This window comes from Balaenoptera musculus, chromosome 10 (genome assembly GCF_009873245.2).
Source record: "Balaenoptera musculus isolate JJ_BM4_2016_0621 chromosome 10, mBalMus1.pri.v3, whole genome shotgun sequence".
Lineage (NCBI taxonomy): Eukaryota > Metazoa > Chordata > Mammalia > Artiodactyla > Balaenopteridae > Balaenoptera > Balaenoptera musculus.
The window spans coordinates 84,128,654-84,155,251 of NC_045794.1; the positions used below are offsets into that span (position 1 = coordinate 84,128,654).

The 26,598-nt window shown below is 38.3% G+C and overlaps 1 protein-coding gene across 1 annotated transcript in view; it reads left to right on the plus strand.

The window, feature by feature from the left end:
- UTP20 (UTP20 small subunit processome component) overlaps nt 1–26,598 on the plus strand; it is a 94,836-nt gene that overhangs the window by 62,503 nt on the left and 5,735 nt on the right. The window contains exons 38-58 of the mRNA XM_036864827.1: nt 263–400; nt 4,120–4,259; nt 4,500–4,582; nt 7,438–7,727; nt 8,949–9,088; nt 9,302–9,458; nt 12,678–12,776; nt 13,498–13,665; nt 14,970–15,136; nt 15,834–15,975; nt 16,781–16,897; nt 18,165–18,335; nt 18,570–18,701; nt 19,115–19,225; nt 21,055–21,134; nt 21,568–21,637; nt 21,772–21,954; nt 22,677–22,808; nt 23,287–23,419; nt 25,285–25,472; nt 26,227–26,298. Coding sequence (XP_036720722.1) covers nt 263–400; nt 4,120–4,259; nt 4,500–4,582; nt 7,438–7,727; nt 8,949–9,088; nt 9,302–9,458; nt 12,678–12,776; nt 13,498–13,665; nt 14,970–15,136; nt 15,834–15,975; nt 16,781–16,897; nt 18,165–18,335; nt 18,570–18,701; nt 19,115–19,225; nt 21,055–21,134; nt 21,568–21,637; nt 21,772–21,954; nt 22,677–22,808; nt 23,287–23,419; nt 25,285–25,472; nt 26,227–26,298 — 2,913 coding nt within the window. The remainder of the gene's footprint in view (nt 1–262; nt 401–4,119; nt 4,260–4,499; nt 4,583–7,437; nt 7,728–8,948; nt 9,089–9,301; nt 9,459–12,677; nt 12,777–13,497; nt 13,666–14,969; nt 15,137–15,833; nt 15,976–16,780; nt 16,898–18,164; nt 18,336–18,569; nt 18,702–19,114; nt 19,226–21,054; nt 21,135–21,567; nt 21,638–21,771; nt 21,955–22,676; nt 22,809–23,286; nt 23,420–25,284; nt 25,473–26,226; nt 26,299–26,598) is intronic.

Below are 26,598 nucleotides of genomic sequence, written 5' to 3' on the forward strand. Positions count from 1 at the left end.
TGGTGGTGTCACAAACCACAATAATAGTGTCACCTTTCCCTGCCATTTCCTAAGAAGTTTAAATGCTCTAGGATCCATTGGTAAAGAAATACTGTGGATTGTGTCTCTGAAAGCAAATCAAGGCACAAGTGTTTGCTCATGTAACACATGGACTGTACTTCACTCTTTTAATCTTTTCATGGAAGAGGAACATGATACTGAAATGGAGCTGGTTGTAGTTGAGATTATTCAGTAACTAATTCATATTTTATCTGACTCATAGATCCACAGAAGAGCAAGAGCCTTGAAGAAATTGGCAAAACAACTAATGGAAGGCAAAATTGTGCTGTCTTCTAAATCTCTTCAGAATTACATCATGCCTTATGCCATGACTCCAATTTTTGATGAGAAAATGATCAAGGTAGGGCATTAGATCTAGAAACCAGTAAGCTTCTCCCCATACCATGACACACTTTTCCAAAATGTAGATGGGGTTGGTGGCATCCATACTGATGTTGTCACCGTAATTACAGGCCTAGAATAGTTCTAAAGCCCTTAAAATTGTGCCTGGCACTTGCTCTAAATATGGTGGCTATTATTTTATTTTTGCTATTATTAGCTCACAAAGGCCAACCACAAAATATTTCCTCGCTTAGAAATGATCACATTACTAAGATGGCATACTATTATTTTTGTATCATAGGCCTTAATTCTCATTGTTTTCCCAAATGGCTCATAAGAAATGAAATAAAACAACAGCTGCCTTTTCTTTAGCTCTATACCAGGTACAGACACAATACTAAGTTTAATATGTAATCTGATTTCATCCTCACAACAACTCAACCCTATGGGGTAGAGACTGTTATCATTGTTTTATAGGGGAGTAAACTGAGAATATGTGAGGTTATAGAACTTTCTCAAAAACATATAGAATCAGAACTGGTATTTGAACTCAGAATGTCTTCACTTTTATACCTCATAGTGCCTAAGAACAGTGCCTGGCACATGGTAAAGACTTGATAAATATTTAAGTCTAATTGAGATAATATCAGGATTTGTGACTTGAATTTATACTGTTGATTATATGATCTTGTTCAAGGATAGGTTTCCTCTATTATTTCAGGATATTCAAAAAATTTTTAAGAATTTCTTAAGTGGATAAAAGAATGCATCCCTAAATTCCAGTTTGAAGAGCCAGTAAGCAGCTCAGAGTTAGATGGCAGTAAAATAGTAAAGAGATATAGATGAAAAAATAAATTATATTTAGCTTTAATTGGTATTGTTATGGTATACCTTTCTACAGTCTTTTATTTTTAACCTATTTGTGATTTTACTTTTAAAGTTGGTTTCTTGTAGGTAGCATATAGCTGAATCTTGCTTTTTTTAATCCAATCTGACAGTTTCTGCCTTTTAATTGGTTTTAGACCATTTGCATTTAATATGATTATTAATATGGTTGAGTTTAAATCTATGATCTTGTTATTTATTTTGCATTTGTTCTGTTTTTTTCCTCTTTCCTCCTTTTCTTCTATTGGATTAATTAGATATCCTTTAATGATTTTATTTTATCTCTGTTGGCTTATTAGTTATCTTTGTACTATTTTTTTCATAAGTTTTACCTGTGTGTTAGTTTTAAACCACACAATACACTGTTGTTGTTTTTGCTTCAAACCATCAATTATCTTTTAAAGAGATCCTTAAAACTAAAGAAAAGATCTTTTGTATTTGCTTCCATATTTATATCAGTAATTTCCAGTGCTCTTCATTCCTTTGTGTAGATGCAGATACTCATCCTGTATCATTTTACTTTTGACAGGAAGACTTTCTTTAAATTTTTTGTAGTGCAGGTCTACTGGTAATGGATTCCTTCAGCTTTTGTTTGTCCTTTCTCATCTTTGTTTTTGAAAGATAATGTTTCTAGGTATGGAATTCTAATTTCACAGGTTTTGAGTTTTTTCCCAGTACTTTAAAGATACTACTCTACTGACTTCCAGTTTATATTGTTTCTAAAGGAAGTCATTCTTTGTTCCTCTGAGTGGAATATATCTTTTTTTTTTCCTGGCTGGCTTTAAAATTTTCTCTTTATCACTGACTTTAAGCCATTAAATTATGATGTGCCTTGGTGTCTTGTGCTTGGGGTTTGTTGAGCTTCTTGGATCTATAGATTTTTAGCGTTTGTCAAACTTTGAAATTTTTGGCCATTACTTCTTCAAAGATATTTTTGGTTCCCATTCTTGCCTTTGGAGATTCCATTGTATTCCATTCCAAGTTGTCCCATAACTCACTGACACTCTTTTTTTTTTTTTAATAGTCTTTTTTTTTTCCTTCTGGGTTTCATTTTGTTTCATTTTTCTATTACCATGTCTTCAACTTCACTAATCTTTTCTTCTGCTCTGTCTAATCTACTGTTAATCCCATCCAGTGTATCTTCCCTCAGAATTGTCTTTTCCATCTCTAAAAGTTCAATTTGGGCCTTTTTCTTACATGTCTCTCCTTAACATGCCCATGCTTTCCTTTCCCTTCTTGATCGAATGGAATATATCAATAATTATGTCAATTGTTTTAATATCTATGTCTACTATTAAGTCTGTATCATCTGTGTCATTTCTGTGCCCATTTCGATGGGTTGATTTTTCTTCTCATTAGAGTTATTTTCTGCTTCTTTGTATGCCTGGTAGCTATCTTTCAGATACCAGACATTGTGAATGTGACTTTGCTGGGTGCTGGATGTTTTTGTATTTAAGTGTTCCTGAGAATTGTTTTCAGATGCAGTTGGGCTACTTGTGAGTAGTCTGGTCCTTTTTCTTTTTAAAATTTATTTATTTATTTATTTTTGGCTGTGTTGGGTCTTCATTGCTGCATGCGGGCTTTCTCTAGTTGTGGCGAGCGGGGGCTACTCTTCATTGCGGTGAGCTGGCTTCTGATTACGGTGGCTTCTCTTGTTGCAGAGCATGGGCTCTAGGCAAGCGGGCTTCAGTAGTTGTGGCATGTGGGCTCAGTAGTTGTGGCTCACGGGCTCTAGAGCGCAGGCTCAGTAGTTGTGGTGCACAGGCTTAGTTGCTCCACGGCATGTGGGATCTTCCTGGACCAGGACTCAAACCCATGTCCCCTGCATTGGCAGGCGGATTCTTAACCACTGTGTCCCGAGGGAAGTCCAGTCTGGTCCTTTTGAGGCTCGCTTTTAAGCTCTGTTAGGCAGGAGCAGCCTTTAGTCTGGTGCTTATTTGAACCCACCGCCGAGGCACTAACTTTCTGAGTACCTGAATACCTAATGCTTCATGTATCATGAGGTTTTTTTACTCTGGCTGATAGGAACATGATCTATTCTCGTCCCTGTGTGGTCTTAGATGAGTGTTTCATCTTTTCCTTTTTGGTGGTTCTTTCCCTGTCTCTTCCTTACTCGTGTGTACTGATCAGTTCTCAGCTGAAGCTTAAGGAGCTCTTTCTCTGGGCAGCTTTTCTCTGTGTAGCTTTCTTCTGTCTGGTTCTCTGCCCTGAGGACACTAGCTCCGCAGCCTCAACTCTGCCCCCTTAACTCAGGGAGACATGGGGCCCTTTTTGGGTTTCTTCTCATGTGCTATGACCTGACAGTTATCCCCACACAATGAATTGGGGTAACTCTACAGCTCATTTCATTTGTTTCCTTTCTCTCAGGAGTCACTGTCCTGCACTATTTGATGTCCAAAGTCTGAAAACTGTTTCATATATTTTTGTCTACTTTTCTGGTTTAAGGTGTGAGGGTAAATCCAGCTCCTGTTCTCCATTGTGGTCCGAAAGAGCTATCTCCGTTGCGTCGTACTTACGAATGCTCAGCGGTGCAATCTGTAGTTGATTCTGACATTTGTCAACTTTTACACATTGAATTTACTTCATTCAGTCTGTAGGCTTGAACCAATCGGAGGTCTGAGTGGAATAGAAACCAAAGTGTGTTAATATCTTTTAATGAGAGGAAGATGTCATTCCTTTCATTGACAGCATCTTTTCCTAGAGCTAGGGGAAAACAATGGAGTATAGTTTAGGCGTTCTTTCCTTTCTATAATTGCTGATCACCTACTGTCTAAGCTTTTTAATGCACCAAGTTAGCTGTGTACTTTATTTGCAAATACTTATTCTTATTGATGCTCTTGATTTGTTTTACAGCATGAAAATATAACCATTGCTGCCACAGAGGTTATTGGAGCTATTTGCAAACATCTCTCTTGGTCGGCATATATATATTACTTGAAACATTTCATTCATGTCTTACAGGCGGGACAGATCAATCAAAAGTTGGGTGTCAGGTATGGTCAAACTGCTTATTTTTGTTTTGTTTTTAAAATGTAAATTTTGGATTATTTTCTGAAACAACCTTTGTACAATCTCAGTTTACTTTTACCTTGTATCAGTGAGGTGATACTAAGACTGAAAAAATATCTAAAACTGGTAAAAATAATTTTAATGTTTATCTTTAACTTTCCTCTCTTTTTAAGAGTCAAGTGATATTAATCAAATGAACATTTCTGTGAAAATTTTTTTAACAGTTTGCTAGTGATAGTGTTAGAAGCATTCCACTTTGACCACAAAACTCTGGAAGAACAAATGAGAAAACTTCAGAGTAAAGAGAGTAAGTTTTTTAAACTTTCTTAAACTAGATTTCCTTCCTATCCTTGGATACTTTATGATCATGAATTAAAGATAGAAAAATTCAATTTACTCCCTTTTTCTGCTCTTATAGCAGTGACCAGTGAATGAGTCAGGAGGAAGTTAAAATGAATGGTTTGAGTATTTTTGTAAAAAACTTATTTAACAGTAGAGAAGTCCAGACTAAATTGTATGGGTGAAAAAATCTGACCTGTAGATTATTTACACAGAAATTCAATTATATCACCTTAATGTATGGAAAGAACATTAAGCAGTGAATGCAAAGAAAGTCTAAGAATTAAAAATTAGAACAACAGTTAATGAAATATAAAGTAGATACAACAGAAAGGATCATCAAAAATAAAAATCAGTCTTTGAAAAGATCATAAATTGGCAAACCTCTGACAAGATTGACCAATGACAGTAGAAGGCATAATAAATATTAGGAATTTTAAAAGATCACAATTAAATGAAAAAGGTAAAATAACATTGTGATCTTTGCACTTATAAATTTGAATACTTGGGTGAAATGTTCAAATTCTTAGAAAAATAAAATACAAAAACTGACTTTAGAAGAAATAGAAAATCTGAATAGATCTCTAATGATTAAAGAAATTGAATCTGTAGTTAAAAATTTTCTTCTGATGAAAATGCCAGGTCTAGACTGTTTTATAGGCAAGTTTTACAAACACTCAAGGAATAGATCAATTCAACCTTATATCAGCTATTTCAGGTGACTGAAAAAGAGGAAGCCCCCACTAACTCATGAAGTTGGTGATTGGTTAATGGAACTTAACACATTAGCAAACAAAAAAATGTGATCATCTATATAGACACAGGGGGAACATTTGCTTAAATTCAATATCCATTCATAATAAAAGCAATTATCAAACAAGGAATAGATAGAAATTTCCTTAACCTGTTAAAAGATGTGTTTTAAAAACCTAATGATGGGGGACTTCCCCGGTGGTCCAGTGGTAGAGCATCCACCTTCCCATGCAGGTTGCGCAGGTTTGATCCCTGGTCGGGGAACTAGGATCTCACATGCCACGGGGCAACTAAGCCCACATGCCACACCTACTGAGCTTGTGTGCCTCAACAAGAGAGCCCGTGTGCCACAAACTGCAGAGCCCATGCGCTCTGGAGCCCATGCCACAACTAGAGAGAGAAAAAACCCACGCACCACACTAGAGAGAAGCCCACACCACAACTAGAGAAAGGGAAAAACCCATACACCACAACTAGAGAGAGGAAAAAACCCGCACACCACAACTAGAGAGAAGCCCGCACACCGCAACTAAAGATCCTGTGTGCCACAACTAAGACCTGATGCAGCCCTAAATAGATAGATAGATACATAGATACATAGATAGATAACCAACCAACCAAATAAATGATGGGACTTCCCTGGTGGTCCAGTGGTTAAGACTCCACGCTTCCACTGCAGGGGGCGCCAGTTCCATCCCTGGTCAGGGAACTAAGATCTTGCATGCCGTGTGGCGTGGCCAAAAAAAAAAAAAAACAACCTAATGAAACATCATACTCAATGGTAAAACATTAAAAGCCTTTGCTTTAAAACCAGAATGAGCTAAGGATACCTACTACTACTGCTTATATTGAACATCAGACTCTAAAGGTTTTAGCCATCACAGAAAAATAAGGAAAAGAATAAACACTTAAGTAGGCCAAGGTATTTATTCTAATTGTTTTGGCTAAAGACACTGAAATATCTTGGCCCTTAGTTTGCATTACTGCAGTGTTCCTACTCAAAATTATCTAATTCTTTGATTTATTATCAAATCACTCCAGAGCCACAATGATGAAGAGAAAAACTGTTTTGAATTTGTAGAAACCAATTGTGTTTTAAATAATTAATGTACTAAAGCCCCTTAGTTTATCTTCAATTTTATCTGCATTTTGAAATTTTGCATAAACAGAAACATTAAAAAATTAAAATATTAATTCACTTCACTGTTTTCTTCTTAGGTATGAATGAAGTTTGAAACAGTTAGTGAGCATCTACTGTGAAATGTGCTTTTATAGACATTATCTCATTTGTCCTCATAAGAACCTTACAAGAACCTTAGGTGTTAGTTACTGCATATTTTTGATACGAGAAATTGAGATTCAGAAGTAAAGTAACTTTCCCAAAGCTACACGGCCAGTAAAAAAAATGAAGACTAATAGCTATCATTTTTTTGAAAGTCAATGAAGTGTCAGAAATATATTTTAGGCACAGTATAGACTTTGTCACATTTAATCCTAACAATAGCCTTGCAAGTAGGTGCCATCTACAGTTTACTGGTGAAGAATCCAAAGCCCACGAGGGTTAAGGTAATTGACTATAGTCACATGGCTTGTTAGCAGAGCCAAGTCTGGACTTTCTCTACAATACTGCCCAGTTTTCTTTAATAAACTGAATCCTATAATAAGGTACATTTCTGCATGAGACTTGTTGGCTGCCATTATGATTTTCATGTTCATGAATGCAGGTTTTTGCTTTTGGAAACTTCCAACCACAGTACTTTGGAAGCTTTCTTTTGGTTAAGAGCCCTCCTCCCCCCAGCCTCTCCATGTGTTCCCAAAGTACCCTGTACTTGCTTGCTATTCACACTTTTTTTTTATAATTATCAGTTTACTTGTCTCTATTCCTCATTAGGCTAACTGTAAGGAAATGAAGGACCATAACACTCTCATTTACTGCTGTTTCCTCAGCCCTTATCTCGCCCTTATAGTCGTTGATATTTTTTATTAGATGTTAGTAGAAAAGACTACTTAACACAACTGTGTTGTTTCCTTATTTAATTTAAGGTGATTTTTGTTGTTTACTAAACATAGACACCATAGAAGAGATTGAGTTGCCAGAGCATGAAGCCATGGCATTAGAGCATATGGATGAGGATGAGAAGGAAGATGGATGTAAGACTTTGTCAGACAAGAATGAAGAGCTAGAAAACCCTGACCCAGATGATTGTGAAGGGACAGCAGCTAAGGAATCCGAGTGTATCACGAAGTCCATCTCTTTCCTTCCTTGGAATAAGGAAGAATTGGAGAAAACAATTAAAAATATCCAAGGAACCATAACTGGGGACATCCTACCCAGGCTCCATAAATGTCTGGCATCTACGGTAATCATTCTGTTTGGGGCCCAGCAGGTCTGTGTGACCCTGTGGGGTGTCCGTGGGGCCCTGTCAGACTGAGGCTCCTGACTATGTGGATTGACATCAGCTTTTGGATTTTCTTTTATCTCTGCATTTCACAGTTCACCTCCCTTCTCTTATCTCATCATCTTCAGGTTCATCTCATACAGCTAAGGTAGTAATGTTTCTTCTTCATTATGATTTTGATACTGGTAGATATATGCTTTTCTATCTCCAAAGTAGATATTAAGATGACTCCCATTTCCAAAAAAGGTTATTAAAAATTAGAGTATGTTTCCCTTTTCTACTTCTTGGCCACTTCTCTGCTATTCAAAAATACATCTTTTTCAGGACTTCCCTGGCGGTCCAGTGGTTAAGACTCCATGCTTCCAGTGCAGGGGGCGTGGGTTCGATCCCTGGTCGGGGAACTAAGATTCCCGCATGGCACACAGCGTGACCAAAAAATTAAAAAAAAAAAAAAAGGAAGAAAACAAAAATACATCTTTTTCTTGGTTAGTAGGGGTAACATTTTAGGAGTGCATTCTCATGAAGCCAGAGCCTTTCCTTCTCAGTGTAAAACTTGAGCTGGCAAACTGTGGCCCATGGGCTGAATCTAGCTTGCAGCCTGTTTTTGTAAATAAAGTTTTATTGGAACACAGTTACACCCCATTCATTTACATATTGTCTAATTCTCCTTTTGCCTTACAATAGCAAAATTGAGTAGCTTCAATAGCGGACATAAAGTCAAAATTACTTACTATCTGACCCTTTACAGAAAGTTTTCCAACCCCTGATGTAAAATACCAACTTCATCATTTTGTATATTTGTATATAGTTTATTTGGGGCACCATATTTTTTTATGTACCAACGATGTCACTTAAACACCAGAAAGTCCCAATGAACACAAATTTTATGTGACTTTTTAAATATTACACAGCAGTCTTAACCCCACATCAGTGAATACTTGGTTTTATTTATTTATTGATTGGTTGATTGCTCCTTTGAAAAGAATATTCTTATTCATATTATTTTTATAATTTTTGGAGGGTTATCAAATTGCATAATTGAGTTTGTTTTTTAAGACATTAAACTTAGAAATGGATATAAGATATATCAAAAGAGCTTATCTTTCAACTACAAGGTTGTAGTGTTGGTAGGTCCGTAATCCATTTATTTTTGTTTTAGTTTAACCTAAATTTTTCTTACAGACTAAAAGAGAAGAAGAACACAAACTCATAAAATCAAAGGTTGTGAACGATGAGGAAGTGGTTCGAGTTCCTTTAGCTTTTGCCATGGTTAAACTAATGCAGTCCCTTCCACGGGAAGTTATGGAAGCTAATCTGCCAAGGTATGTTGTGTGACAAATCAGAAAAGTTCAGTGAAACTCAAAAATTGGTTCTATCTTCTCTTTTGTCAGGAAGAGAAGTACTGTCACAATTTGCTGTAATTTAGAATCCTAATTGGCATAATTTGGGTTATGAGTAATTCAGAAACAAAAGGATATTTATATTTGTATTTGGTTCTGTTAATTTAATTAGTCAATTAATTTCTCATGTTCTAGTATTTTGCTGAAAGTGTGTGCCCTCCTCAAGAACAGAGCACAGGAAATCAGAGACATTGCTCGCAGCACTCTCGCAAAAATAATAGAGGATCTGGGTGTGCATTACCTACAATATATTTTAAAAGAATTACAGACTACCCTTGTGCGTGGCTATCAGGTAAATTGCACCATGTACTTTATATTCAAATTGGGTTGGGGTTCAAATAGTTGCACTTTAAACACTAAGTCATGATACTTTGGGTCTATCTTTTGTAAAGCTGATCTACTGAGAGAACAAGCAAGAATATTTAAAAAATTTTAATCAGTATTTTCAAAAATCTGTTTTTTAAAAAGCCCTTATATTTAATTTTTTTAAAGATCCTTATAGAACTGCATTTCATAACCTGTGTTTTTCTCTCAAATCACTTGATATCAAGTTTTGTATTCTCTGAGTTCTTAATAAAATTCTTTTATATTGAATGTATAGCCACACATGTGAACAGTAAAGAACATAGACATTTGTTTAAGAGTTGAAATGCATGACATGTCATAAAATTAATAAGAGCACCAGGTGGAATACAACGCTCTTTGAGTAGTTACCTGGCTGTCTTGCTACTCCGAGTGTGGGCCCCAGACAAGTGGCTTCAGCAGCACCTGGGAGATGTTAGAAGTATGATTAGGACCCTACACCTGACCTACAGAGTCTGCATCTTAATAAGATCCCTGAGCGATCTAAAGTTTGAGAAACACTGCAGCTTGTGTTTCTCAAGTACCCAGCCAAGACTCCTGGTAGTTAGCTTGACCTTCCAAGTCCTCGTTTGTTCAGAGGTAGGTCCCTATTCTATAGGCTATAAGTAGCACACTAAAAATATCAGTATGCATTGCCACTGTCTCTCTTTGTATAGTGTTTTAGTGGTTGCTCCAGGTTACCATATCCATACTTAATTTTTAATAATCTATTTAGAATCCGTATTTTACCACTTCAAGTGGAATGTAAAAACCTTATTACCCTATAGATCCCTTCACCCTTCCTTTGTTTAAAAGTTGTTTATGTATTACTTTGCTGGAAACTTATATGTTGAAAACTTATCAAGCAGCGTTAGAGTTTTTGCTTTTAATCCTCAAATATGCCCAGATATTTATCACTTCTACTGCTCTTCCTTCACTTCTGAATTTCCACATTTCTTCCTGGTATCATTTCCCTTTGGTCTAGGCAAGCTCACAGAGCAAGTGTGCTGGCAACGGATGCTCTTCATTTTCCTTCCCCTGTGAATGTCTTTGTTTCACCTTCATTCCTGAAGGATGTTGTCACTGGATATATACTTCTGCATTGACAGTTATTTCTTTTCTTTCAGCACTGTAAAATTGTCATGCGACTTCCTCTGGCCTTTCTGATGAATAATTAAATTGTTCTTCCCCTCTAAGTAATGCATTATTTTTCTCTGGCAGCTTTAAAGACTTTGTCTTTATTTTTCAGCAGTTAGATTATGAAGGTGGATTTCTTTGGGTTTACCCTGTTTGAGGTTTGTTCAGCTTCTCAACCACATGGGGGAGTTTTCAGCCATTATTTCTTCAAATACTTTTTCTGCACTGCACTCTTTCTCCTCTCCTGGGACTCCTGTTCGACTTTTTTGGGGGGTCCCATCCATCCCTGAGGCTCCATTTTTCTTTTTCAGTCTCCTTCCTTTCTGTGTAGCATAATTTCTATTGATTCATCTTCAAGTTCACTGACTCTTTCCTCTTTAATCTCCATCCTGCTATTGGACCCATCTAGTAAATTTTCTTATTTCACTTATTGGTCTGTTTGGTTTTTTTCAGTTGTAAAGTTTCCATTTAGTCCCTTATATCTTCTGATTCTTTGCTAACACATTATTTTTCCACTTATTTCACTCCCCCAGCTGGAAAGCTGGGGCTTTATTTCTCCCACTTTGCCATGCACTTCCCACAGCTGTACCCACATGGAGGCTAAGTGGTGGCAAGACAGAGGAGAAAAGCAGCTAGTTGGCCCATCCTCTCAGAGCTGCAGTCCCAGTGGGAAAGGAAGGTCTCCCAGCAGAGTTGTGGCTGCTGCAGTCCCCACGTCTATAACTGTATAGAAAACGGGTAAACGCACCGGGAGTTCGGTGGTACTTGCACTCTGGTGTTCTTCCCCAGTTGCAGCTCCGTGCATCCTGTCTGGGGCTCATAGCTGCACTCAGTGGGAGAGACAGGATAGAGTGTGCTTCTTCCATCTTACCTGGAACCGGAGCCCCTGTCAGTGTCCATGTTTATTCTTTCAACCAGCCTGTATTTCATGGCTACTTTGTGTGAGGTGCTCTTGGGCACTGAGCATACCAGGATGAATGCAGTACAGCTGTCTTTGAGGATTCATTCACACATTTAATTGAGCACCTGAGGTATTTAAACAAGTAGCCCTTTTTTCTTTAACCACTTGTTCTTCCAGTCTGTCTCATTATTCGTTAAAGTAAGTAAAATAAGGATGAGAGAACAGCAGTTTGGGTATTAGTATTAATCATGTAGACAGAACCAAAACTGTACTCTTCAAGTTTCATTCTTCACCCCACCAAAAGGATTTTTAAAAATTATATAAAGTCCTCAGCAAATATTTTATATATGTAAAAGTATTTAAAGATCATAAGTAGATACATATGAAATTATGCCTTTAAAATCCAATCTGTATATTGACAGCCAGGTGTATTTTCTTAGTGTATGATCATTATCTGATGTTTACCTTGATAAACAGCACCGGAAGCAGTATACAGAATATACCCTTTTGTGTACTCTGTATACCCTGGCATCATCTGGTTTCAAATCCTGACTCCACCATTTCCTATTCATGTAACCTTGGGCAAGTTTGATTGACCTTTTTGTGCCTCAGCTTTTTCATCTGAAAATGCTGATAATGTAGCACCTACGCCATAGATAGAGTGGGTGAGGATTAAATGATTGAGTACATGTGAGGTATTAATACAGTGCCTAGCCCATAGTAAGCTCTAAGGAATGTTAGCTGTGATCACTGTGAAGGGCAAAAACTTGTTTCCTTCATAACACTTTTTGTACCAGGTTTGACTGCATTCAATGTTGGCAGGCTCCTTAATTCACAGGTTGGTTTTTAAAAGTTCAAGACTTGTGCTCTTCTTTATAAATCATTGGCCTGATTTAGTCACAATAATAGAACCTAAGCATGGTGATGTGTTTCTGAGCATCTTTTCTACAAAGGGACCATCTGGTTAAAGGATTTTAGGCAGTGATATAAGTATGTGTCATTTGTCAAAGCTTCTCCCTGCAATAATTACAGATATATAATCTGAGTGCGCCCCTGCCATACTTCTAAATCTTGTTTTTTCTACTGTGGTGTTCTTAGCCATCCATATTCTTATTATACATTTCGTTTTAGGTCCATGTGCTAACTTTCACTGTTTACATGTTGCTGCAAGGCCTCACCAACAAGCTGCAAGTTGGGAATTTGGACTCTTGTTTGGATATAATGATTGAGGTAAGATTTAGAGAAAGGAATTCTAATTTTTTTTTAAGAGGTCAAAGAACACAAATCAGTTCACAAAATAAGAAATAATAACCTATAAATATGAAAATAATGTACTATCTCATCTCTTAGTCTAGCAGAGGTTTAAAAAGCTGAGACTCAAGTGATGTGAGATGGGTACTCTGCTGTTGCTAGTAGGTCTTGAGTTGGTATAATCAGAGGTGTGGTCTGGGGTTTGTACAAAAGTATATTCATTAGAGCTTTATTTAGAATAGTGAAAAATTAATAACAATTTAAAATCAGATAATATGATAATTTGGGGGGGGTGGGATTAGAAAGACACTAAATGTGGCACACAATCTTTTGTTTATTCATTAAAAATGCATTAATTTTGATAATTAAGTTACAAATATGAGAATTTCTTAAAGAGAAATTAAGCTACTCTTTGATAATATCAAAGAAGAAGTGCCTGTTTATATATTATACAACTATATATGTAAATCTACCTGGTATTTTTCTTTTGTTTTCCATTGGTGTAAACCTTGAAGTGTTTCTGTATTTGTTTTTTAGTAATTGGTCCCTAAACTACATTGAAAAAAGTGAAATCTAATAGAAATTCCTATTGTCTAATTTTAATCCTTGACTTGGACATACCACGCATTTTCAAAGACTGCTTATGTTGGCATAAGTTGCTGAGTGCACATAATTGCCATTTGGCTTTTTTCTTTTAAAGATTTTTAACCATGAGTTGTTTGGTGCCATTGCTGAAGAGAAGGAAGTAAAGCAGATCCTCTCCAAGGTCATGGAGGCACGAAGAAGCAAGAGTTACGATTCTTATGAAATCTTGGGCAAGTTTGTAGGAAAAGATCAGGTTACAAAACTTATCCTTCCACTAAAAGAGGTAAGGACTTGAATGTAATAAAGGGGATCCCCACCTTACAGTATCATGAGCTCTTGAAAAGAGCCTTGAGCATCATGATTTGCTTTGGTGCTAAGGGCACCAGTACCACGTGGCTGGCAGCTCAGTGGATTCTGATTCCGCTGATTCTGATCCAAGAATCAGAATCCCTGATATAAACCATGAGATGCAAAAGGAAAGGCAACAAGAATTGAACTACAGGTGAATTGTACAGCTGGGTCCCGTCAGCAGCTAAGAACATAGCCTTTGGAGTCAGACTGCTGCTCCCAGATTGCCAGGAGGAAGAGAACTGGCATTTATTGAACAGATACCCATGTTCTTAGCACTGTGCTTCATTATCTCTTCTAATCTGCACAACCGTCCCCTGAGATTGACAGTACTTCTGTCTTACAGATGAGAAAATTCAGGCTTAGAAAGATAGAAAGGAACATGGCTAAGGAGAAAAGTCAGGATTTAATTCCAGATCTTTCTGATCCAAATCTCACATTCTTTCCACTATTTTCATTCTGCCTTTCCTATTGGGCAGGGACTGTCATTTACCTACCTTCATAGTGTTCTCTGTGCTAATTCCACATGTTTGGTGCTAGATTAACTCCCTAATTGTTCCTAGAATGCATTTAGCTTATCTGAGCCTGATCTAAGAATGTTAGATATGTTTTGAGGATGAAAAAGAGTTGACAAAGCACACGTATTTTCCATGTAAATTATCAAGTCCCTCCAAGGTAATCAAAGTTACTAATCCATGTCCTGTGCAGGGGAATAGCTATGACATGCTGAGGGTTGTACCGGGGTTGATGGTGCTGGGGTCCCATTAAGTTCCTCTGATTTGGCCCAATAACTAATACCCAACCCTGAGGCCTGGCCGTCACACCACTTCCTTAGCATGGTTTCCTGCGAGTAGTGACTGCATTTTGTTGATGTTGTGTTATGTGTATGTGCTTGCCTATAAACCACCCCATTTAATGCACTTGGAAGGCTGACATCTTCCAAGTGTCACATCCTATCTCCAGCCCTGTGGCCAGACCTCATCAACAAAGAGAGTGCCAAGGAGGCACAAGAAATCCAGCGGCATACACAGCTGGCAGTGGTTATCTCTGGGGCTGAGGTCATGGGTATATTTGACTTTATATGTTATATCTATGTTTGAAATTTTATTAAGAGTGTGTTTCTTTTTTAATTAGCAAAAAGCATATTTTAAAAAGTAAATATATAAAAGAAAACTACTATTATAACAAATCAAAATGCAGTTCTGTGTTACCTCAGCATGCATTTATGTCTGCCTTTAGATCTTGCAAAATACCACGAGTTTAAAACTGGCCCGGAAAGTTCATGAAACCTTACGTCGAATCATAGCAGGATTACTTGTAAACCAGGAAATGACGGCAGAATCCATTCTGTTGCTTAGTTACGGTTTGGTCAGCGAAAATCTACCCCTGTTAACAGAGAAGGAAAAGTAAGTTTGAAAAAAAAAACAACTATCCTTTAGGTTCATACTTCTAATAAGCCATTCAGTACTCAGTTACTCTTAAGTGGGTTCATTTAATAATTTGCTTTAGTAGGGAAAAAAAAGGTATATTTATCTGAGTTTTAAGATGGTACTACTTTGTGGTGTTTGGGCTGAGGTCCTTCCAAGTAATACATGTCAACACAAGATTGTTTCTGCTGAATGTGGTAGCTGTGAAGGCAACCAATTATTTTGACATTTACTTAATACCACTTTTGTTTTAGATATTTATTGAATCAAAGTTGGGATAGACTTAAAATATATACTTCTTGTTCTGATCAGAGATTTAGACCTCCAAAGATTTTAAATACCTTATTTGTAAACTTCCTTTGAATTTTGCTTCTGTATTCTGAAAGAGACTCCTTGGCATTTGTTTTCAGAAATCAAAGGAAGGGAGTGTCCCCTTGCTGTTCCTCTTCATTTAAATGTGTGTTCATCCCTCTGACCTCTGTTTCTGGGGTTCTAGAAACTTTGATCAACAACCTAATCATCTCTTCAGTGTCTTGTGGTTAAGGGGGAAAAAAACCCACAGCAAAGAGCACATTATTTGGTACTGGACTCACCGCACCGGAAGGGGCCGTAGTAGCTTCCGGGGATGCAGCATACAGTGTGCTTTCTACTAGTTCTCATTCCACTTGATTGACAGAAATCCAGCAGTCCCTGCACCAGATCCACGTCTGCCACCCCAGAGTTGTCTTCTGCTCCCCCCAACTCCAGTTCGAGGTGGGCAGAAAGCTGTCGTGAGCAAGAAAACCAACATGCACATATTTATTGAGTCTGGACTTCGGGTAAGAATTAACCTTAAAGTGAGACTTGCTGCACACAGTGAGTCTGTGCCTTTTAATCCTCTACTGAATCTCCAGTACTGCTCATTTCCGCTGGAAACGCTGGTACTTACTTTGATGATATAACTTTCTCAGAATTAATGATTCTGACCTAATATTCACAGTGCTTTCACTGTTGCTTTGCCCATGAGTGTGCACCTCTGAACTACTCTAAATTTTTTGAAAACACAAATTTGATCGTTTTATTGTATATATTTTTTTAATCCTTCATTGGCTCCCTTTTTTCCCAGGAGAGAGCCCTGTCCTTCACTTGGGCCACAAGGGCATAGCCTCATCCTGTACACGTGGCTTCCTTTCAGCTCTCTAAAGTCACCACACTTTTCCCACCCCAGGACCTCACCATCTACTCCTCCCTCTGCCCAGGTCCCCACAGAACTCTCAAAGCACCCTGCATTTATAGTGAATTATTCCCTAGAGTCTGTCATCCTGGCTAAGATCCATGAGGGCGGTGACCCTGCTGATCTTGGTTACTGCCGTGTCCTTCACGCCAAGCCAGTACCTGGAATCAAAGCAGATGCTGAGTAATAACCATTTGGTAAATGAACTTGGAATCTCAGCTTCACAGTGAGCTCCCACCTTCTTCACTTACTGAGACTCTCCCAGGTGGCTCCCCTTTCTTCACACTTTTTATAATTTCAAATAGAAGCATCTTAACATTTCACATTGGTCTCTTAAAATCATTTCACCTTTACCTCACTCATTTGGTCTTAGGGGCAACTGATGTGAAGTATCTTTTTAAATCTTCTAGCTGTTGCATCTTAGTCTGAAGACTTCCAAGATCAAGTCTTCAAGTGAACATGTTCTGGAAATGTTGGATCCTTTTATGCCTCTCCTCATAGACTGCCTGGGTTCCATGGACGTGAAGGTGAGCATCTGTTCCTTCAGGGGAGCTGTGTTGTGCGGTATACCTAGAATTTGTTTCTAGGCTTGTGCTTCACAAGATGATTGAGTTTTTAAAGAGATTTACAACATCATGAACCACCTCTGTTCTCTGCATTAAATTGCTCCCTTCACAGCAATTTAATAATAATAGATAGCGCTTAACAGTTGTAAAAGCCCTTCATTTGGTCCTCACCACAGCTTCATGAGGGTGAGTGGTGCTGTCCCCATGGCAGTAATCGTCATCTCATCACCATCGTCCTTGCTGCGACTGCTCGCTGCTGTGAATCCTCGTAACAACCCATGAAGCATATGTTAGTAATGTGTCTCTTTCACAGATGAGAAATCCAGGCCTTAGGCTCAGTGACTTGCCCCATATCACAGATCTAGGATGTAAGCCTCAGTCTGTCAGACTCCGAAGCCCACACCTTTCCCACTTTCTCGGATTGCCTATTTTACAGCAAAGGTGCCAAGAGGTTAAGTATTTAACATCTCTGTGGTCAAACAGGTAATAAGCTGCAGAGCTGGGTTTTAAGCCCTGGTCTTTTTGACTCCTGAGCTCTTTGCTTTATCTTCGTCTAATCCAGCCCAGTAAGGCCATCCCAGCAACCACAGTGTAGGGGTCTGTTAGGTAGAGGTGAACCAGCTGATCTAGGTAATCTAGAAGGTTTGGCCTGGAGGCTCAGGGATTCTTTTGTAGTCACTTGGTCCCAACACATTTTTTCATACCTTTGGCACTGCGCTTAACTATATTAAATTATTGGTCATAGTTCCCGTGCTTAATTTCAGCTATCTGCTCCTTAAATGCAGAAGGGCATCCTTTTTATCATCGTATTTCTGACACTCTGTAGAGTGCCTTGTGTACATAATATAAGCTTAATAAGAATGGATTAAATTGAAGTACCATTCTAGAAAATTGGAAAGGCATTTATAATGTGTTTTTCAGAAAAAAAAAATGCTAAAATTAGCCAGCCCATCTAATCATTTACCCATAATAGGTTAAGAATATGAGCACCTTTTCTCACTTGCTTGGGCTATACCTTCACTTGCTATGGAGAAGCAGTAAGTTCTACAACAGGGAAGAGGAAGCTTCCCTATTTTCTTACACTTTGAGCACAGTTCTTCCTGAGTGGACGGGCAGAGCGCTTCATTCCTTCAACTCGGTTGCTCAGAGTCTACACAGCCTTAGGTGCTGGATTGTTGAGTTCGGTCACTTCATCAGTTGATTGGCTTTGTCTGTCTTTGTTTTTCAGGTGATTACAGGTGCTTTACAATGCCTGATCTGGATCTTGAGGTTCCCCCTGCCTTCCACAGAAACAAAAGCAGAACAGCTAATGAAACACCTTTTCCTTCTGCTGAAGGACTATGCAAAACTCGGGGCTGCCAGGGGCCAGAATTTCCACCTGGTGGTAAATTGTTTCAAGGTGAGGTGTTTTCACTTGCACTTAGAAAAAGCTAGGACCGGGATTAACATCAGAGTTACTTTTCCTCATCATCCTTTGTGGTCATGGTCAAATTTCTTCCAGATTAATTTGCTAAGGCCAGAGTGTTGGTGTCCTGTGTGAAAAAGCATTGCTGTTGTATCTAGTCCTTATCATTCCACTGTATGCTGATTTGTGGGATGTCCTGGCTGTTAACCTCGCTGTTGTAACTTGCAGTGTGTGACCATACTTGTGAAGAAAGTGAAGTCTTACCAGATAACTGAGAAGCAGCTTCAAGTTCTACTAGCATATGCTGAGGAGGACATTTATGATATTACAAGACAAGCCACTGCATTTGGTCTTCTGAAGGTATGGTGTCCCCAGAATGTTGGATTGTGCAGTGAATGAGCCTCACGTCAGATATTTAGAATAACATGGAACATAGCGTTCTGACTAGCTGTAGATAGTTCTGAAATTAATTTATAAAGATGATTATGATTTGGTTGATTAATTATAAGCTAACTGCTTATTAAAATGTTTGAACATGAGCTCTATATTAAACTTCCAGGGAATTCTGTACAAATGCATGTAGTCTGCTTGTATGTATCGTAAAATTGACCATTCTAACCATTTTTTAAGTTTATATTCTTTTTCTTGTGGAGATACTTTCATTATGTTTGAAAACTGCCTGTGACTGCTTTTAACATCAGGCAAGCTTAGTAAACAACAGGCCATCTGCAGTAAAACATGAAATAAGTATGTCTTTTCCTTTTGTATTTTAGGCCATTTTATCAAGAAAGTTGTTGGTTCCAGAAATTGATGATGTCATGCGCAAAGTGTCCAAGCTGGCAATTTCTGCACAAAACGAACCTGTCAGAGTCCAGTGCAGACAGGTTTGTAGAGAGAGCTTATTCCTATGGCAAGGGTTGGGCCCTGCCTTCTCTGTTTGGTTTTTGGGTGGAGAGATGTCAACACTGAATTCTGAAGACTTTGTGTCATACTGTTGCTTTATTCTAAGACTCAGGAGCCCATTCACATACCAAGTGTAAGGCCATTTTTCAGTATAAAGAGTGTTTTGAATATAGCCCATATGTGGCATGTTTCAGATGGATGAAGAAATACATTTTCCTTCTGCAGCATGATAACCTGCAGCAAAGATTTCCATCCAGTGGTCCAGACACTGACCACTTAATGTGTATCACTGTGTACCTGGTATTGCTGGAAGAGTGGTTAACAAAATTTGTATAGTCCCTGTCTATCCTATAGCAGACATGCGCAAAGCAGAAATCCCACAAGCAGTTATTTAATTACAGACATCCTAAGTGCCAGGAGGAAGAAAGTACTGTTGTATTTCATCACTTACAAGACACACCATTACTTACATACCTCAAAGGAAGGAAAAAAAACTATGACAGTGGTAAGATGGCATCAATTGTAAGACATCCCAATTTCAGATATATTAAAATGTGGAAAACTGTGCTTCTTAAAATTGACAAAGTATGGAAGAGCATATGATAAGAGCATATGACATGGTGGAGGACCACCCTAGTGTGATAGTGGGGGAAAGCTTTCCTGAGGATTGGCATATAAGCAAAGTCTGGAGGAAGAATAAGGCTTAGCCTTGCAGGCTAAGGAAGATAAGCCTTGAAGTGGGTAAGAGCTTAGCTTGTTGAAGGTGAATGACAGGGCAGGGGGCCAGATCAGGCAAGACCTTGTGGTCTTGTTAAAGATTTAGGGCTTTGTTCTAAGAATAACAAAGAGCCAGCGAAATCAGTAGACAGAGGAGTGACACTAGCAGATTTGTGTTCGTAAATTTGTCCTGATCTTATGAGTGCATATCAACCCGGGAAATGGAAGGGTCTGAATTGGAAATATGAACTCGGAGTTAAAGGAGGGCTTGGGCTGCCGAGGCCATCTTTAGAAAAAGTTAACTCATTTAGGAAGAAGGAGGGTCAGCTGCTATTTATTAAGCACTAGCTGCATGCCCAGCATTTTACATACATGACTTCTATTTGTAACTATCCTTCAAAAGAAACAGTACCACCGTGTTATGGTTGGGGAAAAACAGGCCTTGGTAAGTTAAATGATGTGCTTAGTTCTCACAGTTTATTAACAAAGGAAGCTGAATAATACAGTAGTTTGCAAGCAGAGCCTTTGGATGCAGATAGGCTAGGCATGGGATTCTGGCAGTGTCACCTGAGCAAGTTGCTTACCTTCTGTGCCAACTCCATTCTCTTCATCTGTAAAATGGGATCATATTACCTGCTTCCTAAGGAAGTAATGAAAACCAACCAAGAAACACTTAACCCAGTGCTTAACACAAAGAAGTTATTTAGTAAATGCAAAAGTTAGTAGTATTATCACTATTACTGTTATTCTTATTTCAGGGGAAATACAGGGTTGAACCACAGTCCATACTCAGTTCAGCACAGCCTCCTATCGCAGCGATGTGCTGCCAGTGTGTGAGCTGAGATTTGGAGCCCTTAACAACCATGCTAATGGTGGGCCGGGACCTGACGCTTGATCAGGCAAGACCTGAGGAAGTGCAGTGGGAGGAGAGAGGAGGGGCACAGTTATTGACTCAAGAGGTGGACTTCACCTAACTGATCACCCTTCTGAAAGGTCTTTGTAGCCTACCAGTGTGTCCCAGAAAGCAGCTTAGGAAAGAGGAATCCTGGAGGGACAGGATCCAAATAATCTCTTGTGCGACTTCTGTTCCTAGGTTTTTCTGAAATACATTCTTGACTATCCCCTGGGTGACAAATTGCGACCAAACTTGGAATTCATGCTCGCTCAACTGAAGTAAGTTGAAGCCATAAACTACACAAGGCAGTGGGGTAGGTTCTTCTCTCCTTTTAATGTGTGGACTGTCTTGCAAAGAACAAAGCCGAAATGTAATGGCACATTCTTTGAGGATGCTATCCTGTGAATCACTGACTTGAGTGTCAAGCGTTGGGCATGGCTTCATAGAGCAGTTCTGCAAGCTGCTTTTCAGTTCACTCTGACCATCAATTGCCATTAGAGTCCACTTAGGAGAACAGTAAAAATCTAAAAAAATTACATTTACAACTGCATAGTAGCATGGTAAGTACATGTATTAAAATTGGGAAAATGGAGTTTTTTTCCACTTTTTAAGAAATAGACTGGCACCTTGAGACAACATTTTAAATTCTTAAAAATAATTATTGGTAAATTTTAAAGTTACTAACAAGTCCTTCTAATGTTCTTACCCTAGTTATGAACATGAGACCGGGAGAGAGTCCGCCTTGGAAATGATCGCTTATCTCTTTGACACATTCCCTCAGGTACCGTGAACCACAAAGACAAACTCTGTGTTTGTTAACAAGCTGTGGCTCCCGGGAGCCCAGGGTCCTCTGTTTGTAGGACATCTGTGAGAATTCCAGTCTGAGTGTGCTCATAAGTGTCTGTTTTCTTTCAGGGACTGCTCCACGAGAACTGTGGAATGTTCTTTATTCCTCTTTGTCTAATGATGGTGAACGATGACTCTGCCATGTGTAAAAAGATGGCATCCATGGCAATCAAATCCTTACTCAGTAAAATCAGCCTTGAGAAAAAAGATTGGCTCTTCGATATGGTTACCACCTGGTTTGGGGCAAAAAAGGTTAGGGTTGCTTTTAGTCATATTGCAAAGAAAAGTCTGAGCTTTTGGTGTTCATACTTTAAATAGGAATACATATTATACATTGTTGAATTAATTTTTCCCAAATAGCTTTATTGTTTTTACTTGATTATGGTAATAATATATTCTTACAGTAAAATTTCAGAAAATATAAGAAGTTACAGAGAGAAACAAATATCACCTGTATTCCCACTACAAGGTCAATGTCACCCAGTTACTCTACATGAATGTATTATAATTTACTTAACCAATCCCCATTGATGAATATCTTTGTTTCCAATTTTGCTTATACAATTTATAGGATGTAACTTTTGCCAATAATTATAACCACTTGCTGACTCTACCCTCATGATCACTGGCCCATCTTTGTGGAATACAAACAACACATGTCATAACTTAATATTGGCTTTAAGTATTAAAATCAGAATGGGGTCGGGGGGCCGAAACTTCTTCCTTTTTTTTTTTTAATTTAAAAATGAGAAAAGATGTATTATTCAATGGATACCACTTTTTTTAATGTTGTTCTGGGTGGTGAAGATTTCTCTATATTTTTCATGTTAGCCACCAAAAATCCACATTCTATTGATTTCTGGTATCATAAAGAACTACTGAGGGCAGAGTCACGCCCACCTTCATTTTAGAATTTTGGAAACAGCTTCCCAAGTTGTGCTGATATTGTCTTGTGATGGTTTTATTTTCGGTAGAGCTTAAATAGACAGCTAGCTGCCCTGATCTGTGGCTTGTTTGTGGAAAGTGAAGGAGTCGCTTTTGAGAGAAGACTTGGAACTGTTCTCCGTGTGATTGAAAAGGAAATTGATCCTGAAAACTTTACAAATGTAAGTTATTTGCTAGGGAGTAAAACTCTTGCTTATTTTAATAGTTTTACTTGAGGTGGTATAGCTAATAGATTAAATATTATTTGTGTTCAAAAATTATTTTATTAATAAAAGCAAGAACTCAGTGTAATTCTATCTTCTTTTTAAAGTGAAGATTAAAGTAAGTTATCTTCCATAGTATATGACGATCAAAGTTTCTTAAGCCCCCCAGGAGACAGCAATGTCTGGAGACATTTTTGGTTGTCACCACTGGAGGGTAGAGGGATGCGACTGTCATCCAGTGGGTAGAGGCCAGGAGTGTTGCTAACATCCTCTAGTGCACAGGGTAGCCTGCCAAAGCAAAGAATTATTTGACCCAGAATGTCAGCAGTGTTTAGGTTGAGAAACCCTGGTATAGATGTACATCCTGGAGTAAAAATGTCCATCAAATACTTTGAACTTATTGTCTTAATTGATTTAACATCCCTCCTAATTTTAGATCATGGAAGAGACTGAAGAAAAAGCTGCAGATCGCCTTCTGTTTAGTTTTCTTACACTGATAAGTAAACTCATCAAGGGATGTAATATTATTCAGTTTATCAAGCCCTCTGAGACTCTGAGTAAAATCTGGAGTAAGTATTTCCTCTTTATTTAAATCTAAAAATAAACTCTTTAGAAATATATAATGTCAGGGGAAAAGTCCATGAGAAAAAGATTTAAAAGGCCCTTGCAGATTGATTACAGTGAAAATATTTCTTTCTGGGGGAAGAAACAAACAAATAATATATGTATGTATATATGTATCCTCATAAATAATATATTTCATTTATAAATAAGAAAGAATATTAATTATGGAGGAGTAAAAGAAAGGAAAAAATTTCCCAAAGTCCTCCTTGCCACTTGATGATTATTTGTTATACATTTCCATCCAGTCTTCCTTTTGTCAAATAACCATAGGTTTTTTGTTTTTTTTTTTTTTGAGGTTGCATAATTCCATATAAACTTTTATATCCTGTATACCTAAGTAGGCATATTATAGTACTATAACATACTTAGTAGATATCCTTTTAAATGGCTATAAATAATCCATCGTGTAAATTTGCCATAATTTACTAAACCGTTTCACTTCTGTGGGAATATTTAAGTTATATATTATTTAAATGAAATAAAATTCATTTCTTTAAATGAAAAATAAGATCCTGGAATTTTTAATTTAATGTTTTAGTTTTGATTAATCAGTAGGAAATAGACATTGCAATGAATGTTTTAAATACCCACTTGTTTTAAGAGAACTCGTATGATTTTATGAGAAATAATCCAGTTACTAAGTTACTCTATGGCCTACTCTGGTATGGCTCCACTGAGATAATTACAAAGGTTCATATAGAAAAAAAAGTAAAACCATCTTCATGAAATAAAGCAGCAGAGACTAAAACTCAGATATGAGATGGCTCATTTAGAATTTTAGTCTGTTACCACAAGGCTTTTCTACTGTACTTTCCAAGTGTGGTATATGGAGAATGGCACTGTAGCATAAGAGTGTGATCTTTTTTTTTTTTTAAATTAATTAATTTATTTAATTTATTTTTGGCTGTGTTGGGTCTTCATTTCTGTGCGAGGGCTTTCTCTAGTTGTGGCAAGCGGGGGCCACTCTTCATCACAGTGCGCGGGCCTCTCACTATCACGGTCTCTCTTGTTGTGGAGCACAGGCTGCAGACGTGCAGGCTCAGTAGTTGTGGCTCACGGGCTTAGTTGCTCTGCGACATGTGGGATCTTCCCGGACCAGGGCTCAAACCCGTGTCCCCTGCATTGGCAGGCAGATTCTCAACCACTGCGCCACCAGGGAAGCCAAGAGTGTGATCTTTAACGGCTCATCCTTAAGATAGTTTAAGGGGTCATGTTTAAGAATATGAGCTTTGGGGCCAGATTAAGCTGGGGCCCAGGCTTGGTTCTGCCTGTTACAGCTTGGCACGTTACTTAGCTCCCTCTGGAACTATAAAATGGGAATGACAGTTCCAACCTCACAGAACTGTTGTGACGTCTAAATCAGGTAATATGTGTAACACGTTTAGCCTATGCCTGGCACCTAGAACACCTCAATAAATGATACCTTTCCAGTCACCTACTTGGAGCCACTGATTTCAATAGTTATGAGAAAAGAGTATGTACCCATGTACATATTTACATTAATTTTAGTTTAGAAATTGTAGTTGTCAATGCTACCTTAGCTCCTTGAGTCTTTAGCTAGTTCTTATGAAACCGGTCTGTTTTCAGGCTAACTCGAACCTCTCTCGTATCATTTACCATGGTAGAGTTGGTTCTCTAGTTGTTTCCAGTCTCTCCACGTCACTTCTGGGAAGCAGGGACTGTTTTGTTCATCTTTGATTCCTAAATCCAAGCACATAATAGATACTCAAGGAACGCCTGAATTAGTCACGCTCAGCACCACAGAGTCAGGAAAACCTTGACGTCTGAGGATGCACTTTGGCTCCCTTAGGTCACGTGCACTCTCATCTGAGACATCCGCACAACTGGGTGTGGCTCACCGCAGCCCAGATTTTTGGATTGCTCTTTGCCTCTTGCCGACCAGAGGAACTTATCAGAAAACGGAATGTCAAAAAAACTAAAAAGAAACTCTCAGAACCTGTAGCAATCAGCTTCCTAACAAGTGACCTTGACCAAAAGGTAAGTTTTCTCTAAGACTTTTTCCTTCTCTCATCTACATGAGATGTTCATTCTGGTTCCTGTAACTGTCTTGGGGTAGGCCTTGGGATAAACTCTTCCAGTCAACAACTTGATGCACATGTGGATCCACAGGAGTGTTAGTAACTAGAGAGGGGTCACCCTCACGGCCAAGATTTTTCAAAGATAATTTTTAGACCATTGATCTAGTCAGACTTTTGATTTGCTTATTTAGCATATTTATCTTCCATCATATATTTAAGTTCTTTATCAGTACTGGCAAATAAGATACTGTCTGTCCTGCCTCCTTCTGTCCTGCCTCCATACCCTTGTTGATGACTTAATGAGATCAGGTTCCTGAAAATGTTGGGTAGGGACCATGTTTTATCTGTCTCCGATTTCGTAGGGCCTAGCACAACGCCTGGCTTATAGTGGGATCTCCATAAACATTGAATGAGCAGAGTGGAAGGGAAGAAAACGGGGGGAAAAGTATTTGAATGTTGTAAAGTTGTCTGCCAATAATCTAAAGGATTATGATCTATATCTCCCCATGTCCTTGAGCTAAAATTCTTATGGCAAATAGAAGGGAACATTTACACAATTTCTGGTCATGAACCTTCCCTCTCCAGATCTACACAGGTGGTCATTCAGAGCAAAATCTCCTACCTTAGTTGTATCATTATAGTTACTTCGAGTTTTTAAAAACAGTCAGAAATACCCTGCACTGTGTCTGCCAGTGTCCATTTTCTTTTCACAGATGAAAAGTATCTCCCTAGCCTCTTGCCATCAGTTGCACTCCAAATTCTTGGATCAGTCTCTAGGAGAGCAGGTAAGTATTGTAAGCCTCCCAGTTAAATAGAAGGGACCTATTCTACTAACATTATAGGAATAAGCTCACGTTTGGTTTTTGGTTTGGTTTGGTTTGGTTTTCCCTAGTTAAAGCTTGGGGAATTAAATGAAATATAAACAAACACTTAAATACCTGTTCAATTAGGCACATGTATCTAATTGACGCTGGTGTCCATAGCGGGATTACTCCTGGCTCCGTTTAAAATTCCCAATAAAGATGATGCAGTGGGAGGCTGGCTGTTTATCTTTTTCGTCTTCAGTTTTAACATATCTACTCCAC